The sequence below is a fragment of the Rhinopithecus bieti genome, unplaced genomic scaffold (assembly GCF_001698545.2).
Source record: "Rhinopithecus bieti isolate Rb0 unplaced genomic scaffold, ASM169854v2 scaffold_14826, whole genome shotgun sequence".
In the NCBI taxonomy this organism is placed as follows: Eukaryota; Metazoa; Chordata; class Mammalia; order Primates; family Cercopithecidae; genus Rhinopithecus; species Rhinopithecus bieti.
In genome coordinates, this window is record NW_016808328.1 from 1,956,130 (window position 1) to 1,974,246 (window position 18,117).

At 48.3% G+C, this 18,117-nt stretch overlaps 1 protein-coding gene across 1 annotated transcript in view; it reads left to right on the top strand.

The window, feature by feature from the left end:
* Window positions 1-18,117, top strand: part of TCEA3 (transcription elongation factor A3) — a 48,863-nt gene that overhangs the window by 19,637 nt on the left and 11,109 nt on the right. The window contains 3 exon segments of the mRNA XM_017886563.1: window positions 9,678-9,841; window positions 10,032-10,088; window positions 13,622-13,776. Coding sequence (XP_017742052.1) covers window positions 9,678-9,841; window positions 10,032-10,088; window positions 13,622-13,776 — 376 coding nt within the window.

An 18,117-nucleotide genomic window follows, 5' to 3' on the forward strand; every position in this document is an offset into this window, starting at 1 on the left:
AAGTCTCAGCTGGAAATATAAATTGCAGAGTCAAGGCCAGGTGCGGTGACTCATGCCTGTAATCCCAGCACTTTAGGAAGCCGAGGTGGGCAGATCGCTTAAAGCCGGGAGTTCAAGACCAGCCTGGACAACATGGAGAAACCCCATCTCTACTAAAAATACAACAGTCAGTGGGCATGGTGGCAGGTGCCTGTAATCTCAGCTACTCAGGAGGCTGAGACCAGAAAATCACTTGAACCTGGGAGGCGGAGGTTGCAGTGAGCTGAGATCGCTCCACTGCACTCAGCCTGGGGGACAGAATGAGACTCCATCTCAAAACAAAACAAAACAAAACAAAAATTGTAGTCATTAGTGTGTAACTGACATTTGAAGAACCTGGATGAGAGCACCAAGGAGAGATTGTGGATAAAGGAATGGGTGTGAAGTGTGGTCCAAGAGAGTCTTCAGAGGTCAGAGCAGGAGAAACAGGACCAAGGAGAACAGGCCAGGCCAGGAAGTGGCCAAACGGCAGATCAAGGAGAACGATTAGGGTCCATGGGGCCATATTGGGTTTTGGGGCACCCTGGTGGGAAGTTGCAGAATTATTTTAAGCCTAATGTATCAGTAAGATTGCCATTGGAAAGAAAAGTAGAGACACAAAAATTAGGTTGTTTAAGGTTTTATGAAGATTAAACAGGCCTAGGCTGTATTGCATACCTCCATCCAGCATGGCAGCCGCTCCAGCTGATGAGTGGAAGCTATCTAGAGTGCTGATTGGAGAAGAAATCTGAGGCTGTAGAAAAAGTTCTGCAGTCAATTAGCAATGTCTGATGTGGGTCAGGCCTAGAAATGGTGGCTCCAGTGTCATCCAGGTTCTAGACCAGTGGATCTCAGCAGGGGTCATTTAGAAATGTGTGGAGGCATTTTTGGTTGTCACTATGACTTGGGCCAAAGTAGGGGTGGGGCGAGAAGGATGGGGATACTCCTGACATTTCGTGGCAGGAACCAGAGATGCCAAGTGTGAAGGCTTTCCTGGATAATGAAGGGTCATCTTATCTCCAGATGAAACACTGGCCACTTGTGACATTCTGGATTTGATACTGTAATAAAAACACTCAGGCGGGGCGCGGTGGCTCATGCCTGTAATCCCAGCACTTTGGGAGGCCAAGGCGGGTGGATCACGAGGTCAGGAGATTGAGACCATTCCTGGCTAACACGGTGAAACCCCGTCTCTACTAAAAATATAAAAAATTAGCCGGGCATAGTGGCAAGCTCCTGTAGTCCCAGCTACTCGGAAGGCTGAGGCAGGAGAGTGGCGTGAACCTGGGAGGCGGAGCTTACAGTGAGCTGAGATCGCGCCACGGCACTCCAGCCTGGGCGACAGAGCAAGACTCCATCTCAAAAAATAAAAAAATAAAAATAAAAACACTCGACATTCGTGTAAGGATTTGAGCCTCCAGACTCCTCCTGACTTTGCCTTCATGGTCTTGAAATCTCCTAGCTCCCTCCCATAATGCATTCTTTTTCTGAAGATCAGTCAGACAGAATCTGTTTGTCCTTCCAGAAGCTGTGCCATTTCCTGCTGGTTCAGTATTGAGGGTAGGAAACCAAAAGGGACACAAGCAAGTCTCATTATCATTATTTTTTTGAGATGGAGTCTCACTCTGTCGCCAGGTTGGAGTGCAGTGGAGTGGATGAATGAATAAATGAATGAATACATGATGAATTGAGGAACTGACCACAGAGAGATGAAAGGCACATCCAGAGGGTCCCCCAGGGCTGAAATGTGGAAAGAAGAAGGTCCTCTTTGGAAGGAGTGCAATGCAACCTCCACCTCCTGGGTTCAAGTGATTCTCCTGCCTCAGCCACCCAAGTAGCTGCGACTACAGGTGCGGCCCACCATGCCCAGCTAATTTTTTGTATTTTTAGTAGAGACGGGGTTTCACCATATTGGCCAGTATGGTCTCAATCTCTCGACCTCGTGATCCACCTTCTTCGGCCCCTGCAAAGTGCTGGGATTACAGGCATGAGCCACAATGCCCGGCTGCAAATCTCATTAATTTATCTCCTACCCAGACTGTTTCCTGTATGATTTATTTCTCTATTTCATTTTTCTCTTTCATTCATTCATCCATTCATTGATTTGGCAAGCACATCTATTGAACACTTCCTTGCAAATTCAACATTCTCCAGGGATCAAGGGCACATGCATATACTGGGTGACTAGTGGAGATCATGGCAAACTAGAAAGTACGTGCCTGTCTGAAGGGGGCAGCCACTACCCCACCCCAGCTGATTGTTGCTTTGGGGAAATGCAGGTCCAGTGTGCCATGTCTTCCAATTACTTAAAGAAAAACCAGACACCTAGATTTTCATATGAGACTCCCCCCAACCACCTTTTATGAGACAGGATCTCACCCAGGCTGGAGTTCAGTGGTATAAACAGGGCTTACTGCAGCCTCAGCCCCCTGGGTTCAAGTGATCCTCCTGCCCCAGCCTCCCGTGTAGCTAGGACCACAGGTGCACGCCACCACACCCTGCTAACTTAAAAAATATTTTTTTGTAGAGACAGAGTCTCACTTTGTTGCCCAGGCTTGTCTCGAACTCCTGGGCTCAAGCAGTCCTCCTGCCTCAACTACCCAAATTGCTGGGATTACAGGTGTGAGCCACCATGCCCGACCAAAACTCCCAATTATCAATATCAGCAACATATTCACATTTTTCTGTGACACAGTAGCGAGACAAGACATATTTGTAGCCCACCTGTTTTCGACCTCTAAGGCCAGGCAAAGGTTAAAACTCATCACTTCTCCCTTCTTAGGGCTAACCATGAGTGCAGAGGCAGACACCAAAATGCATGTTTTTAGAAAGGGGTAGGTATAAAACACCGTGGGAGCATAGGAAGCGTGTCTCAATATGACTATAAAAGTCAAAGGAGGCTTCGTGGAAGAGAAAGTATTTGAGCTGGGAATGGAAAGTCTAATAGGAGGAGTTTTGGAGGCAAGTCAGGAGAGTCATTGCAAGCAGAAAGAAATGGCACACGCAAAGGTGTGGAAGCGGGAGTGAGCACGATGCTCTGGGAACTGTAGCTGGAGTACCAGGAAGAAGATCACGAAGGATACCATGGTGACAGGGGAGAAAGTTGACTATTCTCAGTTGTCCTTTTACCTGGCTGTCAGAATGGTTTGCCACTTGTAGAGCATGCTCGCTGATGCAGTAACAGAAATGTCCTCGAGGTGGCGCACAGAAGCAGCGAGCCCGGCCTCCAGATGCCTCTACTCAGACCTGTGGTAGGAGGGTATTTTAAGGGCTAGTGCGGTGCAGGCACATCCAGGGAGCAGAAGGAAGCTGTTGATAAATCCAACCCCCAATCCCACCCCGGCCGGTGATGCCCTCTCTGCAGTTTGGCTCAGTTCCCAGGCGTGTGCACTGAAAGTAAAATGAGTGTGGCTGCCTGAAATGCTGCCCAGACACGAATTCCAGCCAGCCAGCCAGCTTGCTCCTAACCGGGGAGGCGGGACCAGGGCTGGGTGTACCCTGCCAGGAAGGTGGGAAGAAGTGCTCCAAACAGCCTAGTCTTGCTCAGGTCAGAGGACTCTGGAAACCTTTCTTTTAGAGACATAGTTGATGTGTTGAAAATAATTTGGAAGGGCGACAGACAGGTTCGTGGTCTGACTATACCCTTTGCTAATTGGATGGGTAACTTGGGACAGTGACTTGGATGGATAATTCAGTTCAGCTCTCTGAGCTTCAATCTATTGATCTGTAAAATGGAGACAATTATGAACCCCTCTCAAGGTCATTGTGAGGATTAAATGAGGTAATGAAATACCCAGCACTGTTCCCAAACCATGTAAGTGCTCAATGAACACATAGTACTTTGTAATAATACTCACATGAAACCTGGTTATCTATGTAAACTGCGTAACACTTTGTCACTTAGTTACTTTCATCTGCCCCTTAAGATGGATACTATTGTTTAACCTATTTTTACGTGTGAAAAAACTGAGGCACCTAGGGGTTAAGGAACCCAACCAAGGTCACATAGCTACAAAGTGTTGGTATCAGGCTGTGAACCTGGGAGTTTGACTCCAGAGCCTAGGTTCTTAATAAGTAAACTAACTCAGTGCAGTCATTTCAAAAATGACCACCATTATTACTGTCACTCGTCGGGGCTCCCTCAAAGCAGCATGCTACAGGCTCCCCTGACAGTTTTCCTGTGGTGAGTCATAGCTGTTGACAGTGTGCAAGGGCGCACACAGGTCGGCAGGGCACCATCCCAGCTGCAGGAGATGGCGTTACCTGGGTGCTGGGAGTTGACGGAGGCTGGCTCCGAGAGAGATCCCTCTCGTACTCCCGATCCCTCTCTTAGGCCCAGAGAGTGGAGCCACTGTCCTTCCAAAGAGGACCTTCTTCTTTCCACATTTCAGCCCTGGGGGACCCTCTGGATGTGCCTTTCGTCTCTCTGTGGTCAGTTCCTCAATTCATCATGTATTCATCCATTTATTCATTCATCCATTCGTTTAGCAACGATGGATCAAGTGTCCACCTAGAGCACTGTTACAGGAGCTGGAATGCAGCGGTGAACCTGTGATGGGGTCCCAATACTCTGGAGCCTGTAATCTGGAGATGGAGGCAGACGATGTTTATAAACATATGAACAAGTCAATCATACACTTGGATAAGTGCTGTAAAAGATAGAAATCAGGTGATGTGCTAGGGAGTTACAGGATGGGGACTGTCAGCCTTGGCTGAGGTGGTGAGGGAAGGCCTCCCTCATGCCAGCTGAGACCTGGAGAAGGAAGAGCATTCCAGGAAGGAAGACCAGCCTGTGCAAAGGCCCGGCAGTGGGAGGACGGGTATGTTTAAGGAACAGAAAGAAGCAGTGCTGTGGGGGCCTTCCGTAAACCGTGAGAAGAGCATGGCATGAGATTACATCAAAAAGCGGGTAGGGGCAGGAAGTGCAGTGGCTGGGAGGCTGTGGTGAGTTTTTGTGTTTTCTTTTTGTTTGTTTTTTTTTTTGAGACGGAGTCTCGCTCTGTTGCCCAGGCTGGAGTGCAGTGGCCAGATCTCAGTTCACTGCAAGCTCTGCCTCCCGGGTTTACGCCATTCTCCTGCCTCAGCCTTCCAAGTAGCTGGGACTACAGGCGCCCACCGTCTCGCCTGGCTAGTTTTTTTTTTTTTTTTTTTTATTTTTTATAGAGACGGGGTTTCCCCCTGTTAGCCAGGATGGTCTCGATCTCCTGACCTCGTGATCCGCCCGTCTCGGCCTCCCAACGTGCTGGGATTACAGGCTTGAGCCACCGCGCCCGGCCTTTTGTTTGTTTTTTTGGAGACACAGTCTCGCTGTGTCGCTCAGACTGATGCGCAATGGCGTGATCTCGGCTCACTACAGCCTCAGCCTCCCGGCTTCAAGCGATTCTTGTGCCTCAGCCTTTTGAGTAACTGGGATTACAGGCGTGCACCACCATACCCAGCTAATTTTTCTATGTTTAGTACAGACAGGGTTTGGCCATGTTGGCCAGGCTGGTCTCGAACTCCTGACCACAAGTGATTCTCCCACCTCGATGTCCCAAAGTGCTGGGACTTTAAGCATGAGCCACTGTACCTGGCCAGGAGTTTTACTTTATGCTAAAAATAATTGGAAGCTGTTACACCACCAGTCCCCAACCTTTTTGGCACCAGGGACTGGTTTCATAGAAGACAGTTTTTCCAGGGACCAGGGCTTGTGGGGGATGGTTTCAAGATGAAACTGTTCCACCTCTGATCATCAGGCATTAGATTCTCATAAGGAGTATGTAACCTAGATCCCTCATGTGCACAGTTCACAATAGGCCCACTTCCTGCTGCGTGGCCCGATTCCTAACAGGCCACAGACCGGTACTGGTCCGTGGCCCCAGGGGGTGAGAACCCTGTGTTGGAGGGTTAGAAGCAGGGGAGTGACTTGATCATTTGTGGATTTTTGAAAAGTCCCTCTGGCTGCCCTTTGGCAAATGGATTGTAGTGGGGGAAGAGGACACAGGGAAACCAGTTTGGGGCTGTTGTGACTGTTCAGGCGGGAACCCAGTGACCAGGACCAGGCTTGGGGCAGGAACATCCATTTTGGTTGCCGACAGCCCCACTAGTTCACACCCTGTCCAGCCTTTCCTCACACAAACCTCCTGCTGCAGTCTGACTCCAGGAAAAATCTGCTTGGATCTCAGCTTCCTCGTCCCTCCACCGTGCTGCCAGGCAACCCAGTTGTCAGGCAGGGTCGGGTAGATTCAAGGCTAGATTAATCTAGGACAGTAAGTTTCAAAACTGCATTAAAAATAAATAAATAAATAAAAGCTAGGAAATGAATCCCTTTGGACAAAATTTTTAGAAATTCAGAATGTAAACCTTATAAGAACAGAGCTTTGCATCCCCGGCCCACCTCACCGGTATGCACGGAGACACCTTTGAGGAACCTCAAGTCTCTAGAGAAAGCAAAAATCCCAAAGGTCCAGGGGTCTGGAGTGAAAGAGGGGATCCAAGGTCAGGCCAAACAGCAAGAGGTGGGGGACAGGGAGGTCATCAGCAGAGTCCACACTGAGCTGTGCCCAGCTAGATGTTAGATGGGATTCTCTGGTAACTCCAGGTTGTTGATCCTGAGAAGCCTGGGCTACTCAGTCAGCCTCACTCTCAGACACAACTCCCTGGGCCTGAAAGACTTTGTCAGAAGTCCAGAATCCTCTTCTTCCTGAAAGGAAGTAGCATGTCTACAGCCTGAAAGTGAACATGAGAAGCAGCTGTGGATCCAGGTCCCAAGGCTGCCTGGTGCAGCTGCCCAGGCTGTGCACTGTGCAATTACAGGAGGTATCAAGCTAATAATGTGAATGGTGCCTCCTGGAGTGAGGAAATGCAGCAGCTCTCTGGGCACTTCCACAAGGGCTCAGTTTGGTAAGACCCTCGAGTGGGTCTTAATTTCACTCCAGGAGGGGACCTTAATTTTTTCAACTCTGATGAATCCACTTTTTTCTGAGCAGAAATATAGGGGCTGGCTGGCAGATTCTGATGGGTTATTGAAAAAGGAGGTGAGAAGAGCAGAGGAATGAAGACAAAGACTTCCTGACTTCCTGGCTCCTACCCTAAGAATAGTACAAAAACATCTCTGGAGGGAGGGAGTTGTGCAACTATCACAAAGTCATGCCAGGCACAGTGGCTCATGCCTGTAATCCCAGCACATTGGGAGGCCAAGGCGAGTGGATCATTTGAGGCCAGGAGTTTGAGTCCAGCCTGAGCAACATATTGAGAACCCCATTTCTACAGAAAAAAAAAAAAAAAAATTGGCCTGGTGTGGCAGCATCTGCCCGGAGTCAGTCCTAGTTACTTGGGAGGCTGAGGCGAGAGGATCATTTGAGCCCAGGAGTTCAAGATTGCAGTGAGCTATGATTGACACACCTCACTTCTTCAAGGCTCCGTTCCATCATCTGTAAAATGGGCCCAGTAGTTTGTGACTTTTAGGGTTATCAAGAAGAATAAAGAGCAGACCTGTGGTAAATGGTGGCTTTTGTTTTACCATCCTTAACAAACCCAAGAGTCTGGTTAGATCTTTTCTCTCCAACTCCCTCTTCTTCTTATAAGCTCCCTCGCCCTCACACTCCAGCTACAATGAGCCCTTTGACATTGCCCATGCAAACCTTGGTCTTCCACACTTCCATGCATTTCTGGCACAAATGCATTTTTTGGCTGGGCACCGTAGCTCATGCCTGTAACCCCAGCACTTTGGGAGGCCAAGGAGGGTAGATCACCTGAGGTCAGGGGTTCAAGACCAGCCTGGCCAACATGGCGAAACCCCATCTCTACTAAAAATACAAAAATTAGCTGGGCGTGGTGGAGCATGCCTGTAATCCCAGCTACTAGGGAGGCTGAGGCAGGAGATTCGCTCAAATCCAGGAAGTGGAGGTTACAGTGAGCCAAGATTGTGTCACTCTACTCCAGCCTGGATGACAGAGTGAGACTCCCTCTCAAAAAAAAAAAAAAAAAAAAAGTGTTTCTCACATCACAAAAGTAGATATGTTCTTTATAGAAGATTTAGCAAATAGGTATAAACAAACGAAGAAAATCTATCATTCCACCTCAGAGAGATAATTGCTATTAACATGGTGTTAGGGGCTGAATGTTTGTGACCCCCTAAAATTCATATGTTGAAATCCCAAACCCCATTGTGACTGTATTTGGGGATAGGGCCTTCATTAAGGTTAAATGAGGTTGCAAGGGTGGAGCCCTGATCCAATAGGATTACTGTCCCTATGAGAAGAGCCACCATGTGAATACAATGAGAAGATTGCCATTCGCAAGCAAAGAGAGAGCCCTCACCAGAAAGCAAATTGGCCAGCAACTTGATCTTGGGCTTCCCAGCCTTCAGAACCATGAGAAATAAATTCTGTTAGCGAAGCCACCCAGTCTGATATTTTGTTATGACAGCTTGAGCCACATAGTTAGCCTTCTAAATGTCTGTCCATATATGCATATATACACACACACACACAGGCACACACATATATATATACACTTTAAACAAAACCAGAATGAGATCATTCTTGGATAGTACATCATAGATTATAGCATAGGTGTTGACTGGGTGTGGTGGCTCACACCTGTAATCCCAGCACTTTGGAAGGCCAAGGCAGGTGGATTGCTTGAGCCCAGGAGTTTTAGATCAGCCTGAGTAACATGATGAGATCCCATCTCCGCAAAAAAATGTAAAAATTTGCCAGGTATGATGGTGTGCTTCTGTGGTCCCAGCTCCTTGGAGGTTGAGGTGGGAGGATTGTCTGAGTCCAGGAGGTCAAGGTTATAGTGAGCCATGATTGCACCCCTGCACTCCAGCCTAGGTGACAGAGAGAGATCCTATCTCAAAAAATAAAATAAATTAATAAAAAGAGCATAGGTGTTGGAATTAGACAGATGTGGGTTCAAATCATGGTGGTGTATAGCCTTAGGCAAATCTCAGTGGTGTAGCTCTCTGGGTTTATTTCCTCATCTTTAAATGGGGATGATGAGAGTATCTACCTCCTGGGACGGGTATGAAGATTAAATTGGAAAATTCTTGTAAAGTGCCTGGCACAGTTCTGGCATCCAGTAAAGCCAGCCCTTTTAAATGGTGGTAGATAGTCACTATTCACTAGACTGTAAGCCCCTTGAGGGAAGGAGCTTTGCTGACTTATCTGCATTATCCCTTGTTCTTGGCAAGTGGCTGGAGAATAAATGTCTAATAAATATTTAGTGAATGAGTGAATAAACAGTTCATACATTTAGGAGAGCATAGATAGCAGCTAGCAGAGTGCATAATCAATTGCATATAATTATTGGTGGCGTTACACTGTTCTACAATGAGGAAAGCACAGTGGCTGGTTAAGAGCCAACTGCCTGGGTTTGAATTCTGTTTCTACTGGTTCGTCAATGTGTGACCTGAGCCAAGTGCACCTTTAGATACATCTTTCTCTACCATGCACTTTAAAATGCGTCTCTCAAATGGGGATAAGAATAGTATCAACCTCATGGGGTTGTCACGAGGATTAAATGAGATGATCCATGTCAAATGCCTAAAATAGTACCTACCTCATCGGGTTATGAGGATTATAGGAGATCATCCATCAAGACATCTAGAATGCTGCTCAATAAATGCTTTACTCTCTTAATGTCAAATGTCTGTTACTGATTGTCATCCTCAGATCAAACAGCAGCAAATCAAAAGCGGAGAGCCCCAGAACACCTAGCAGCCCCTTGACCCCCACGTTTGCCTCCTCCATCTGTCTCCTGGCCCCCTGCTATCTCACAGGGGACTCTGTCCGGGACAAGTGTGTGGAGATGCTGTCAGCAGCCCTGAAGGCGGACGGTGAGAGAGCCTGGGCTAGGGATGAGGGAGGGAAGGGGTTCCTTTTCCCAATCTCGCCAAGGGCAGATGAGATTCAGTCTTTCTCAGCACCCCTGGGGATGGTACAGGAACACTGTAGTTCCTCGTACAAGCAGGCTTCACTGCCTATGTTGTGTCTGGCTGATACCTGTATTTCTCGAATCTCTTTTAGATGATTACAAGGACTATGGAGTCAATTGTGACAAGATGGCATCAGAAATCGAAGATCATATCCTTGAACTGTGCCATGGCTGTGGGTGTCTGGACCGTCTAGCAGCACCCCTCTGAGGTGCAAGTGAACTGGGAGAATGAGGAAGGAGAGGAAGGGCTCCGGGAACAGCCCCTGCTCTGCCCCTGAACCAGAGCTCTTAATTCTATCTAACATTTATTATTATTTTATACCTGCCAGCAAAACTTGAAAATGAGCAGTACTTCATTTAGTGTTGATAACAACCCCACAGGGTAGGTTCCCTGATTTATCCAGTTTCATGGGTGAAGTCACTGAGACTCAGAGAGGTCAAATCATTTCCCAGCTAATAGTAGTAGCAGAGATGGGATCTGAACCCAGAAAGTGTGACCCTGGAACCTGGAGGCTCAGCGGCTGTGCCAGCTAGGCTGTGTAATCGCGTGCCTCAGTTGGTCAAGTCGTTACCTCCAGGAACAGACTAGCCCGAGAGGTCAGCATTTCTCATGCTCAGCCTTTTCCCTTCTCCCATCCTCTGATGTTAACAGCTCCCCTTTTTTTGTTGTTGTTGAGATGGTGTTTCGCTCTTGTTGCCCAGGCTGGAGTGCAATGGCGCAATCTCGCCTCACTGCAACCTACAACTTCTGGGTTCAAGCAATTCTCCTGCCTCAGCCTCTCAAGTAGCTGGAATTACAGGCATGCACCATCATGCCTGGCTAATTTTGTATTTTTAGTAGAGATGGGGTTTCATGATGTTGGTCAGGCTGGTCTCGGACTCCTGACCTCAGGTGATGCACCCGTGCTTTGCCTCCCAAAGTGCTGGGATTACTGGCGTGAGCCACCACGCCCAGCACCCCCTGCCCCATTTTTTTACTCCCAAATATATATCAAGCACTGCAATGGCCAATTGACAATTCCTACCTCTGTTAGCTCTCACAGCATTCTCTGTGAGGTAGGGACGGTTCCCATTTTACGGAAGAGGAGTCTGAGGCTCAGAACTGCTCAGTGTCAAAGCGGGACTGGAGACTTTGCCTTTGGATTCCATCTACTGAACCCTTTCGATGTGCCCCCTGCTCCCCAACTTATCACCTGAAAGGGGCCTTGTGTAGACAGGAGAGGTGACCACCACTGGAATATATTAATAGATCTCTTGCACCAAAAGATGTTTGGCTTGGGAGAAAAAAAGAAATCCCTCCTCACTTGGCCCCCATTGAATGAAAACATGGAGCTTCTTTTACTAGAGACAAAGGTTTGCGTGGTGTTGGAGCGGGGAGGCAATCAGGGGACAGGAAGTCTAAGTGTCACACCAAGGTGTGAGCGACCCTTTTGGGGGCTCCTGGGTTCTACCTGCGGAGTTCAGCAGGGTCTGTTGGGGAGGGTCGGGCCGATCTGCAGACGACAAATTTGCATTTCCATCTCCTACCCTAATTCCCTCTAACTCATTTTCTGGTGGTTTCTCTCTACCCTCATTTAATGATTAATCAGCAATACCTCAACAAGTCTGGAGCCATTCAGCACCTCAAAAAGTACATTTTCATCATTTCCTATTAATTCAGGAAGGCAGAACACAAGGTATCAGAACTATCACAAGTTTCATCTTTATTTTCTCCTGAACAGTCAGTCATCCCTCCAAGCAGTTCCTTTCCACCTTTAAGCCCAGTCCTTTCCACCTTTAAGCCCAGATTGAAACAACAGCAGATGGTCCAGTACAAAGTTCCACTCCCAGCCTTTCTTCCATCCACTTTTTTTGTTCCTTTTTTTTTTTTTTTTTTTTTTGAGGTGGAGTCAAGCTCTGTTGCCCAGACTGGAGTGTAGTGGCATGATCTCTGCTCACTGCAACCTCTGCCTTCTGGGTTCAAGTGGTTCTTCTGCCTCAGCCTCCCAAGTAGCTGGGATTACAGGTGCCCACCACCACACTTGGCTAATTTTGTTGCATTTTTAGTAGAGATGGGGTTTCACCATGTTGCCCAGGCTGGTCTCGAACTTCTGACCTCAGGTGATCCGCCCTCCTCAGCCTCACAAAGTGCTGGGATTACAGATGTGAGCCACCGCGCCCGGCCTGAATGTCCCTGTTCTAAAGGAGAGGAAATCAAAGCTGCATCAAATCCTTTAGCTCTTTGTTCTTAGCTAGCTGGAGGTCAGGGGGAGGGTACATTTGGGGGCTTGACGGCTCTGTGTCCTAAAATAGATCTGTGCTCTTTGGAGTGGCCCTGTGCTAACAATGCAGCCAAAAGTTCCTCTGAGGGGCCGGTGCCCCCTGGTCTGCTCTCCACCTCATCCCCTCCTGTGACCTTGACCTTGGGGCATGGAGATGGAGTCAGAGACTGGTGAAATATCGCCAGCAGGGGCTCCACATAGCAGTACAACCGAGGAATCCCAAGTGGCACATTTTAAAACACATTTTTTGGCTTTCACATGCATTGTGGCATATTCTTTGCTTTTCACACTTTTATTGTACAAACAATATTAAAACAATAACAGAATAAAGAAAGAATACCACCTCCCCTCCCACCACTTCTAGCAAGTCATCTGTTTTCATTTTTCCACATTCCCTGCAGTCGCTTTCTTGTATACGGTTATTCCCAGCAACAGCTTTGTCTTCCTGATCTTCCTTGGCTCAGGAGACCAAGAAAATGAGGCTGTGTTCCCCGAGCTCCTCCAGAGGGTGGAGGGAGTGGGAGGCTCGGAAGCCTGCCTAGGATGCAGTGTTTGGACAGAAACTCACTGTGGTTGGTGGCCAGGGGTGACTTCCTGCCGGGTGAGTGGAGAGAGTGTTACCGTCAGGAGGGGTCTGGCTTCCAGCCCTGTCTCTGCCAGGAATTTGCCCCATGGCCTTGAGCAAGGGCCTGCACCCTTTCTAAGCCTCAGCTGCCTCATCTATTAATGGGAGAAGTAACTCTGACCAGCAATTCCCAGCGTGGGTTCCATGGGATGGTAACAGGTCTTGTAGCGGAAAGGATGGAGGGGAAGGGGACTCTATAATCAAATGTATTGGGAACGCCAGATTAAACAAAGCTCAGTGGTTTCTTTTTTGCAATAAGGCTTCTTAGAACCTTAAACATGTGGCTCTTAATCTTTTCCTCTGACAGCAGGACTCACAACCTCCAGGGGCCCTTCTAAACTAGAAGTTCTCTGCATCCTTGTCATCATCTTAGCAGCCCATATATGTTGAGCATTTGATATATCCCAGACACCACACTACTGCATTGTGTGACTTAGTTCACAGAATCCTTGTATTTTATAAATAAGGAAACTCAGGCATGTAGAGGTTGTGTGACTCACCTGAGGTCACACAAGAGGCTCAGACAAACCCAGGGTCCTGGTGTCCCTGACACTATAGTGCTTGCTATGATCTGATCTTACCCCAGAGACTGTTTTCTGTCTCTGATACTTGGCTGACCACAAATGCCCAAGACAGATCCCCACTTGGGGAGTCAGAGGTCACAAAAGAGGGGCCCAACCCCTGTAGAAATCCAGGGAGAGGAAGAGAGGGTCCTGGAGCTCCTCAGGCATCAGGGCCAGGCCTGTACCCTTCCGTGCCCCTCCACGAGTGGCTGGCCGGCCCTTGACTGTGTCACATATCTACCAAGAGCTCAAGAGCACAGACATGAAGTACCGGAACCGCGTGCGCAGTCGTATTAGCAACCTCAAGGACCCCAGGAACCCCGGCCTGCGGCGGAATGTGCTCAGTGGGGCCATCTCTGCAGGGCTCATAGCCAAGATGACAGCAGAGGTGAGAGCAGAGCGTCTGCATGGTGGGGCAGGAAGCCAGGTCCCCCCAGCCCTGCCTAGTGCAGAGGGTCAGTGGCTCATGACTCAGCAGCAATGAGCCAGGGAGCTTTTCTAACCAGCCTCATCTCAGCCTCCCCACCGGGCTCTGGACTAGCAGAATCCTGAACACAGCTAATAGGTTCTAAGTGCTGTGCTAAGCATGTTCAGCGAATTGGCCAAGTTTATGTTCACACCAACTGAGATAGCAAGGTGTATTATCCCCATTCTACAGATGAGGATCCTGAGGCTCAGAGGAGTGAACGGATTTGCCCATGCACACAGCTAGAAACAACTGAGGCCAGGAGGCAAGCTGTCTGGCCCCAGAGCTAGATTGTGTGGAGTGTGTCGGGGCTGTACGTGTGGAGTGCATGTCCGTGTGGTACATATGATGTGTGAGGTGTGTAGGGGTATATGTGGGGCACGTGTGTGGTGTGTATATGTGGGGTGTGTGTGTGGTGTGTATATGTGGGGTACGTGTGTGGTGTGTATATGTGGAGTGCATGTGTGGTGTGTATATGTGGAGTGTGTGTGGTATGTATGTGTATGTATGTATGGAGCATCTGCGTATGGTACATATTAGGGATCCCCAACCCTCGGGCCACCAGCTGGTACCTGTTGGGAACCAGGCCACACAACAGGAGGTGAGCAGTGGACAAGTGAGCGAAGCTTCATCTGTATTTACAGCCTCTCCGCATCACTCGCATTTTCACCTGAGCTCCGCCTCCTGTCAGATCAGGCGGCATTAGATTCTCATAGGAGCATGAACCCTATTGTGAACTGTGCATGCGAGGGATCTAGGTTGCACGCTCCTCATGAGAATCTAATGCCTGATGATCTGTCACTGTCTCCCAGCACCCCAAGTGGGGATCATCTAGTTGCAGGAAAACAAGGGACCTCAGGGCTCCCACTGATTCTGCATTATGGTGAGTTGGATAGTTATTTCATTATCTATATCACAATGTAATAATAATAGAAATAAAGTGCACAATAAATGTAATGCACTTGAATCATCCTGAAACCATCCCCCACCCCGTCTATGGAAAAACTGTCTTCCAAGAAACCAGTCCCTGGTGCCAAAAAGGTTGGGGCCCACTGGTGTATATGACGTGTGGAGTGTGGGGGCTGTGTATGTGTGGAGTGTGTGTGTTTTGTGTATGATGTGTGGAGTGTGTGTGTATGATGTGTGGAGTGTGTGTGGTGTGTATGATATGTGGAGTATGTGTGTATTGTGTATGATGTGTGAAGTGTGTGTGTTTTGTGTATGATGTGTGGAGTGTGTGTACATGACGTGTGGCGTGTGTATTGTGTATGATGTGTGGAGTGTATGTATGATGTGTCATGTGAAGTATGTGTGTGGTGTGTGATTAGCATGTGTGGCATGTGTGGTGTGTGTATGTGTGGCATGTGGAAGGGTGTGTCTGTGTTATGTAGTGTGTGTATGTACATTCTTCTGAGGAGAGGGTTCACTGCTTTCCTTAAATACCCAAGACAAACGGCAAAGAGCCTTGGCATTAGGATAAGATGGGGAACTTGGCACAGGTAGACCAGGGTTATCTTTCTGCCTAATTTAAAGATCTGATCTTCTTGGGTAAATAGCAGCATATGCCTGGAGTTATAAATTGCAACTTGGCTTTACAGTGTGCTTTCGTCAGTTCAGACTGCTATAACGAAATACCATCGCCTGGGTGGTTTATAAACAACAGGCATTTATTCCTCACATTTCTTTTGTTTGTTTGTTTGCTTGTTTTGTGTGTGTGTGTGTGTGTGTGTGTGTGTGGTTTTTTTTTTTTTTTGAGATGGAGTCTCACTCTTTTGCCCAGGCTGGAGTGTAGTGGCACAATCTGGGCTCACTGCAGGCTCCGCCTCCCAGGTTCAAGCAATTCTCCCGCCTCAGCCTCCCGAGTAGCTGGGATTACTACTACTTTAAATACAAAAGTTAGCTGGGATTAGCCACCACACCCGGCTAATTTTTGTATTTTTAGTAGAAATGGGGTTTCACCATGTTGGCCAGGCTGGTCTCGAACTCCTGACCTCAGGTGATCCACCCGCCTCAGCTTCCCAAAGTGCTGGGATTATAGGCGTGAGCCACCGTGCCTGGCCTAGTTCTCACATCTCTAGAGATTGGACAGTCCAAGATCAGGGCACCAGCAGATTCAGTGTCTAGTGAGGGCCTGCTTCCTCATAGACAGCCATCTTCTCACTGTAACCTCACATGGTGGAGGGGTCCTTCTCAGGCTCCTATTAGAGGGGCACTAATCCCCTGCACCAGGGCTCTGCCCTTGAGAGCTAATCATCTCCCAAAGACCCCCCTAATAACCCTTACCTGGGGGTTAGGATTTCAACAGGCCGGGTGAGGTGGCTCATGCTTGTAATCCCAGCACTTTGGTAGGCCGAGTTGGGCAGAACTCCTAAGCTCAGGAGATGAAGATGGCAAAACCCTGTCTCTACTAAAAATACAAAAATTAACCAGGTGTGGTGGCACACACCTGTAGTCTCAGCTACTCGGGAGGCTGAGGCAGGAGAATCGCTTGAACCCAGGAGGCAGAGGTTGCAGTAAGCTGAGATCCTGCCACTGCACTCCCAGCCTGGGCGACAGAGTGAGACTCTGTCTCAAAAAAAAGAAAAGAAAGAAAAAAAAGAAGGAAAAATCTTAGCTTGGGCTTGGGCTGCCTGCTGTGCTGGGAAGCTCCCATCAGGACCCATGCGGACGGTGTCTCTCTCAGCATTCCCTTCCCTGACTCCCTTTTTATGCCTCTTTCCTTGTTCCTCTGACTCCCTCATTCTTCCTTCTTCTCTTTTCTTCCCTACCCAGACATAGCAAAGAGTGGAGTAGGCTCTGAGACACCCATGAGCACTGCTGAGTGGACATACCATCCTGTCAGTGCCCCGAGAACCAGCATTCACAGTCCACCCAGCACTGACAACAGTGTCTGGTACATCACAGGGCTCAACAAATAGGGATCGAATTGTGGTCTCTGACTCTCATTTCCCTCGTTTTCTACCTTATTTTCTACAGTATTGTACCTATTATCTGTGTCTCTGATGTTGCCTCATTCTAATGAGGCAGGGCAGAGAAGTAAATGGATTGGCGTGTGGCTGGATAGATTTTTCTGTTCTCTATTTCTCAGCTGGCACACAAGACCTTCCTTTCACAATCTGACCTCCAGCCACATCTCCCGCCCTCGACTTGAACCTACCCCAAATACTTTTACCCAAACGTGCTATTCTTGTCCTCTGATCTTTTGTGCCTGCTGTTTTTTGGGGTTTTGTTGTTTGTTTGTTTTGTTTTGTTTTGTTTTTCTTTTGAGATGGAGACTGGCTGTCACCTAGGCTGGAGTGCAATGGCACGATCTCAGCTCACTGCAACCTCCACCTCCCAGGTTCAAGAGATTCTCCTGCCTCAGCCTCCCAAGTAGTTGGGACTACAGGCATGCACCTGTAACCATGTAACCATGTAACCATGTAACCATGTAACCATGCCTGGCTAATTTTTCTATTTTTAGTAGAGACGAAGTTTCGCCATGTTGGTCAGGTTGGTCTCAAATTCCTGACCTCAGGTGATCCGCCCGCCTCGGCTTCCCAGAGTGCTGGGATTACATGTGTGAGCCACTGCGCCTGGCCCTGCTGTTTTACTTGTCTGGAATGTGCCACCACCCACCCCGGGAACTCCTATCTTTCAAGACTGGTTAAAGTACTAGCTTCTTCATGACCCACCAGACCCCAAACAGTTAACCACCATACCCTGCTGCTTTCCCCTGCACCTTATCTACCTTCACTTTAGTACTTCCTTCCCTCTCTTGCAATCCTATGTAAATGCTTGGCTACCCTACCAGATTAGCACTACTTGGGAGGAGGAACCAGATGTTCCTTTTTGAATCCGTTGGACTCAGAGGCAGTAGCATGCTTGAGCCTAGCTCCTACCAGCTCAAGGGAGCTGGTGATTGTAGGTCTTCCCAACTCTGCGTTCAGTTATATCACATTAGCAGCTCGAAATTGGCCATGGAATTTTGTCCCATTGACCATAGCATTTTGTCCCATGGAAGCTGACAAACGCTACAAATCAAGGCATCCCCACAACCAAAGCTGATTTACTGATTTAACTGATACAGTTAAAGGCATTCAATAAATTGGCATCCAGTAGATTTTGTTTTTGTTTTTTGAGAGGAGTCTCACTCCGTCGCCCAGGCTGGAGTGCAGTGACGCGATCTGGGCTCACTGCACCCTCCACCTCCCAGGTTCAAGCAATTCTCCTGCCTCAGCCCCCTGAAGAGCTAGGATTATAGACCCCTGCCCCCACCCCCAG